This window comes from Motacilla alba, chromosome 1A, assembly GCF_015832195.1.
Source record: "Motacilla alba alba isolate MOTALB_02 chromosome 1A, Motacilla_alba_V1.0_pri, whole genome shotgun sequence".
Taxonomy (NCBI): Eukaryota; Metazoa; Chordata; class Aves; order Passeriformes; family Motacillidae; genus Motacilla; species Motacilla alba.
In genome coordinates, this window is record NC_052031.1 from 63922023 (window position 1) to 63928666 (window position 6644).

General features: G+C 57.2%; 1 protein-coding gene across 1 annotated transcript; it reads right to left on the minus strand.

Annotated features, from left to right (window-relative positions):
- Positions 1–2064: 2064 nt before the first annotated feature.
- CDKN1B (cyclin dependent kinase inhibitor 1B) lies at positions 2065–6173 on the minus strand. The gene is made up of 3 exons (XM_038155065.1): positions 5260–6173; positions 4611–4741; positions 2065–3330 (listed from the first exon to the last, which is right to left on the minus strand). Exons 1-2 carry the CDS (start codon positions 5732–5734, stop codon positions 4620–4622), a joined length of 597 nt encoding a protein of 198 aa, XP_038010993.1. The 5' UTR covers positions 5735–6173; the 3' UTR covers positions 2065–3330; positions 4611–4619.
- Between the last annotated feature and the right edge of the window lie 471 nt (positions 6174–6644).

Below are 6644 nucleotides of genomic sequence, written 5' to 3' on the forward strand. Positions count from 1 at the left end.
GACAGAGGGGAAATAGAATTTTAAAATTTGCCCCCGCCGCGCCGGCCCGGCCCCGTCTCCAGTTCCCCGCGGGGCTGCGGCCGTGCAAGCGCCACAAGCGGCCCCCGAGGGAGGGGGCACGGGGCGGGTCCGAGCCGTGGCCGCCCTGCCCCCCTCGCTCCGGGCGGGGCGGCGGGGGATGTTCCCCCCTGTGTCTCCGGCCCCGCGCATCCCCCGGGGGTCACCGGGGGAGGAGGAGGCGGGGCGGGAGCGGCGCTCCCCCGGCGCTGTTGCGATAGCGGCGGCCGGGCCCTCGGCCGCCGCGCAGGCAGAGAAGCGGCATCGGTCGGTCGCGGTAACGAGGAGAGCAGCGACGAAAACGAAAAAAAAATTCAAAATAATAGCGGGGGGGCGGTCAGAGGGCACATCCCAACCCTACGTGACGGAGAAGCGGGATGGACCCCGCCCGCCGTCTCCCTCCCCGGCCCGGGGGCTGCAGCCCCGCCCTGCCCCCGTCCCCCGCCCGGGGGGGTTTGGCTTGCGCCGGCTACGGGGATAGGCCGGCTCGGGGAGGCGCCGCTATTTATTTTCCACCGAGATCACTTTGTTCTTGCTGGGTAAAAAAAAAAAAAAAAAGAAAGAAAGAAAAAAAAAACTATCACGGTTTTGCGCGGGGTTTTTTCTTTTTCTTTTTCTTTTTCTTTTTTTCTTTTTCTGTTTTTTTTTTAATTCTTCGCGAGTGTTTTCCACGTTTGGCGGGCTGGGTTGCGCAGCCCCGCCGGGGCGGCTGCAGTCCCTGTGCGTGGGGCAGGAGGGCGGGCACGGAGCGCGCCCGGGGCGGGCGGCAGCGTGTCCAGCGCTCCTCCGCAGCCGCGGGAGCAGGGCAGGGGCAGCTCCGCCGTACCCACTCCGGCCCCTCCGCCCGGCCCTGCCCGAGTCGGGGCCGACACTGAAGTGGGGCTGGCGGCCGAGGTCTCGTCCTCTGTCGCCGTCTCGGCACAGGCCGGCGTTCTCGGGGAGGTTTCGGAGCGAGGGCGAGCCCGGGCGCGGCCGGGATAAACAACAGGATCGCGTTGCACCGGGAAGGGGGGTGGACCCTGGCGAGCCTCGCAGGGAGCTGCGCTCCCCCTCCGCCCCCGTTCTGTGTTCTTTTACGTGTTTATTTATTCCTCGCAAGCCCCGGGGCTGAGAACGCTGCTCCCCCGCATCCCCGGGCGGAGGGGCCGCTCGCACCTTGGCGGGCGTGGCGGGCAGGGCCGGGCAGCCCCCGGCGTCCCCCGCACCGCGGGCATCCCCTCCTGCAGCCTGCGGTGCCAGCCCCTCCCCGTGCCCGGCGGCGCCCGGCCCGGCGCATCCCCGGCGGTGCCGGGGGCCGGCGGAGCGCGGCCGGTGCCTCCGCCGGCATCAGGCGGGCCCGGGGCGTGCGAGGCGCCATCTTGATAGCCACGAGCGGCCGCCCGGGCAAGATGCCCCGGGGCTCCGGGCACCGGCTTGGGCCCCGGCGGCGAGGGACGGAGGGACAAGCTCGGGAATGCCGGGGATGCGCTGGCTCTGCGATGGCGGTCCAGGAGGTGCTCTTTTGGGCTCGAGTTTGAAGCCTTAGGGGTCAGAGAACTAAGTGGAAGAAATACCTCTTCTCTCAAAAAAAAAAATCAAAAAAAAAAAAAACAACCCACCCCAAATCCCAAAAACATTTTGACACAGGAAATTCCACTCTTATACACCAAGAGGGCACATCATTCCCAACTACCATAGAGGACACTCAGAAGCATTTGTGTTGGAAAAGCCCTCTTTTGAATCCAGCTGTTAACCCAGCAGTGCTGTTCCCAAGTGCCACATCCACGTCTTTGAAATCCCTCCCGGTATGGTCACTCCACACTGCCCGGGGCGGCTCGTCCCAATGCCTGAGCACCCTTCCATGAAGAAATGGCATCGCTGCACTAAGGGAGCTGCATCCTTTACTTTCACCTCCGCCAGAGACCCGTGAAGAGAAGGATACTCAAAGGAAAACTGTTATTTCTTGTAGTCTTATTTCTTCCTGTGCCAGTCTGAGGGACGTTGAAACACACACTAATGAAGACCATATTTCTTATATATGGCAGTTTTCTTTATTGATTGCTTGATGTGAAACAATATCAATCTGGAATTTTTTTTTTCCCCACACATTACAAAAAAAAAATTAAATTGGCTCAGTCTGCAATCTTTTAAGCACAGCCATATTAATTATGAGAAAAAAAAAAAAAGAAAAAAGAGAAAAAAAAAAAAAAACCAAACTGAAAAAACCCTCTAAAAAGTCTACCAAATAGAGCATTTACAAATGCACAAAAACATGCCACTTTGGCTTTATGGGGAAAAAAATATTGTCTTCTAGATTAAAAAAAAAATCTTTTAACATAAATAAGTTAGTATAATTTCTCAGTGTCTTTACAGAGTTATGTACACAGGTACACTTCAAACTTTTTTTTTTATTTTTACATACAGGTACACAGGCAACGTAGAAATACTGTTTAAAGATGTAGTATCCCTTTTCCTCTCACACACAAACATTCGGGAAGTGGGTCAGATCAGAAAACAACAATATTCCAGATTCAGAGCAAAAGCTTTCCAGATTAGGTTAAAAAAAAAAATCAGGCAATGTAATCAAGTGGGATGATTTTACACAACTTTTTACAAGCTATCAGTTTTGGTATATGGATTTGGGGGGCTGGGAAGGCGGGAAAATTCTGCTACTACATAACGGAATCATCACAGCTCCCACCTCTTCAGTTCAATGCCATAGGAAGAAATTTCACAATAATCTGCTCTGAACAGTTACCACGATGATACAGTTAAAAAAATCTTAAAAATTAAAAAAAAAAAAAAAACGAGAAAAAACACTGTGGACCCACTTAAAGGGACAATACATCTTTAAGTAATAAAAAACCTACACTGCTTCTCTTCATAGATTTCTTGACTTGCTAGATTGTGAAAGCAAGTTCAAATCGGTCACCCTCTTCCAGTCCCTCCCCCCTCCCAACAAGTTTTATGTGCTACATAAGGTAAAAACTATATACACAGGTAGTACAATGAAGCAAATAAGGAAACACCTAATTGCACAATGCTACATCCAATGCTTTTAGAGGCAGGTCTTTTAAGAGTGCCTAAAATTTAGTGTTATTGTTTGCTTTTTGTTGCTGTTGTTTTGTTGCTGGTTTGTTTTCTTTCTTTTTCAGTGCTTGTACAGGACCTCCATCTCCCGGAGATCGGCGATATGTATTTTTTTTTTTTTCCTTTCCCACTACAACTTTACATCTTCCTCTCTTCATCGCCGCCCGCCGCACCCGACGAACGAGGACGCGCACATCCTCTGCTCTGCAACGGGAATAATTAAAAAAAAAAAAAAAAAAAAAAAAAAGAAAGAAAAAGAAGACGGGGGAAAGCGATTAGAAAACATCGCACAAGAAACGCGATCCGCGGCGCAACCGGTTCAAACCGACACCGCATCCCCGGGGCGGGCGGGCCCAGCCCGGGCGGGGCCCCCGCCGCCCCCCCGCCCCGGGCCGTGCTCCCCGCTCCGCTGCAGCGGCCGCGGCCCCTCCATCCCTCGGCGGGGACTGCGGGGGGACCCCTCCCGTGCCCCCACCCCCAAAAGCGGGCGGGAGTAGCGGCATTCGCATGGCCGCGCTCGGCCACGGCTCACCCCAGCGGGACTAATTTGTTGCAACTTCTGCTTTACAGCTTAATCTCTCTCTCTCTCTCTCTCTCTGCACAATCGCAAATCGTTTTATTGTAAACCTCGCTCCTAACCTCGGCTCCCAAACCGCCGGCGCAATTTTTACCAGCTCTCCCCGCCCCAGCCCTCGCCTTAAAACAAAACAACAGAAAGGGGGTAGGGGAGAAGGAAAAAAAAAAAAAGGCAAAAAAGGAAGGAAAAAAAAAAAAAGCTGCACAACCCAGCCTCCCATTAACCCGCTCCCTTCCCCCTGCCAGCCTCTAAAACCAAACCAAAACAACAGAAACCAAAAAAAAAAAAAAAAAATGAAAAGGGGGAGGGGGGAACAACCCCAAACCAAACAAAAACAAAACAACCTTGCATTGCTCGGATTTTGAGAAAGTGCCCGGATTCCCCTTAAACCCAACTTCTTGACTTATTTCTCCCGCAGTGCGAGGTGGCCGCGACACGCCACGGCAAGGCTGACACTGGGGGTGAAAAAGCCCCGGGGGCGGGGGACACGGGAAGCCCCCCCAGATCCGCTGGCATCTGACATGATGCACCAGCCGCGCTTCCAACTCCGTCCCTGCACCCGCACGGTCCTCGGGAAAGGGCCCTCCCTGCCCTCGGTGGCCATCCCGCAGGAAGGCAGGGTCAGTCCCACCGCAGCCCCTGCCCCAGCCCCCTGACGCTACCGAGCGCAGGCTTCGCTCCTTGTTTTGTTCTTTTCAAGCCCTGCGCCTCCCACTCCCCACCCTCCAACACACACCCATTGCCGAGCGCTCGGGGAAAGCCACCCTTCCTCGGAGAAAACACCCCTCGGCGAGCCCACAGGGGCTCGAAGCCCCCTCCCCAGCCCCTCAGAGATGCGGGACAGACACTCGGTCACCTCTTCTTTCCCTTAATTGCGTCCTAATGCCAGACCCTAAAGGGAACTGACCTAAACGCTTTACGTTTGATGTCTTCCCGGGCTTGATTTCTTGGGTGTTTGCTCCACTGAACTGGCACTGGGGGAGTCTTCTGAAACCTCTTCTTCTGTTGTGTTGGCTCTTTTATTTTGAGGAGAGGAATCTAGGAGGGGAAAATTAAAAACAAGGGGGAGGAAAGGTATTAAAATATTTTCCTTCCAGATGTTTGCTCGGCATCCAGGGGGGTAGACGGAACCGAGGGGGAATATTCCCAGATCCCCATGTCAGGTATCGGCTGCGTGAAGCGAGCAGGGGGTGGGGAAATGGGCTTCTCCCTAGGCAGGAGACCCAAGTTTCTTCTTTCCAGCTAAAATCCATGTTCGTTTTTGGCTGAGCGCTGTGAACCTCCTCCCACCTGGGCAGGAGCCCGGCTCCCCGCAGTGGGGCGGCGAGGGGTCGGGGGATCTGACCCGCGTCTAAGGGCTCTTCCTTACAAATCATCTACCGGCTCCCACTCCAGGCGGGACCCCCGGGACTGCAAACACTACCCGGGCTTTTTTAGGGGGAAAGGGGCGGGAGGGGTGGCACGCCGAGCCGGTGCCACGCGTGGCAGGGGCGGAGGGGCCGGAGCGCCGGCGCTGACACGAGTGGGACGCGGGGCAGAGCCGTGGGGTACGTTACCATCGGCCGCGGGTCTTTTCCTCTGGGCAGTGCACTGCTCTGCTAAGTCCGTCTGATTTTCTGAAACATCAGTCTTTTGAGCTACACAGTGAGTGTCCTCTGAGATTCCCTGAGAACCGACAAAAACCACGGTTTGGCAATTCCCGTTTACATCCACGCTCTGGCGGGCGGCGGACTTGCAGACGGCTTTCCGTAGCCGGGGGGGTCTGAAGTAGAAGTCGGGCGAGCTCCCCTTCTCCACGGCTTGCCACTCGTACCTGCCTTCCAGCGGCCTGTGATTCTGGAAATCGAAATTCCACTTCCTCTGGTACGCCTCCTCCATCTCCTGCAGGTGTTTTTTAAACTCCCTGTTGAGCTCTTCGTGGTTCACCGGCCCGAAGAGGTTCCGGCACGCTGACGGCTTCGGGTACTCCGACTGCCTGGCCTCCATGCGCTCCAAGGTAGGGCTCCCATTAGAAATGCGGACGTTTGACATCTCCCCGCACGCTGTGGCTCCAGGCGGAGGTTGTTGTGCTCGCTGCTCTCTCTCCGCGGCCTCCGCCGCCCTTTATTTCCCGGCGCCCGGCGGCTCCGCCCGGCGGCTCCGCTCCGCGCTGCCCCGCGCTGCGGCCCCGCCTCGGCTCCGCTCGCCCTCGGCCCGCGGAGAAGGGGCGAGGAGGCGCCCTTGCATAAGCGCCGGCCCGGGGATGAGCCCCGAGAGCCGCCGCTGCCGCCGCCGGGGAGCCCCGGGCGGGTGAGGAGCGGAGCGCGGCGCTGCCCCCGCGGTGCCGGTCCGCCGCCGGTGGCGATGCCGATGGCGCCGGTGCCGATGATGCCCCTGCCGATCGCACCGCCGCCGCGTAGTAAAAGCGAGACGGAAAAAAACAAGGCGAGACGAGCCCTTTTCTCGGTTGCCCAATATGGCGATTGAAGGGAGGCTGACGAAGAAGAAAATGATTGACAGCACGAGTCTATTTAAACAGCCCAGCCGCGCTATTGGTACAGCACCCGGCGCCGCCCCGTCCGCCCGGCCCTGCCCCGCCGCCGCCGCCGGCTCTAAAGGTGGGACGGGGCGAGCTGGGAGCTAAGGGAAAAACGAGAGTGGGACGGTATTCCCGAGTCTGTTTTTTCTTATTCCTCTGTAAAGCCCGCAAAGCCCGGCGGGGTTTGTGCCACTCCACAAAAACACGCATCCCCATCCCGCTGCTGGCCCGAGCGCCTGAGGAATGGTGACGGCTGGTTTTGAGCCAGGGCTGTGACAGGAGCGTGTCACCGCTCTGCTTCGCCTGGGTTGGGCTCTGGCGACACGTCCCCGACGAGGTCCGGGGCTGGGGACAAGCTCGGGCTAGTGGGCAGGCTGGCCACCATGCCGCGGGGACCAGCACCCTGTCCCGCAGCGCCTGCGG

What these genes read in the sequence shown, in the direction of transcription:
- CDKN1B (XM_038155065.1), bottom strand. Translation starts at nt 5,734, where the DNA reads ATGTCAAACGTCCGCATTTCTAATGGGAGCCCTACCTTGGAGCGCATG. An exon ending in GAAAAGACCCGCGGCCGATG is followed by an intron (nt 4,742 to 5,259) that starts GTAACGTACCCC and finishes TTCCCCTCCTAG; the next exon opens with ATTCCTCTCCTCAAAATAAA.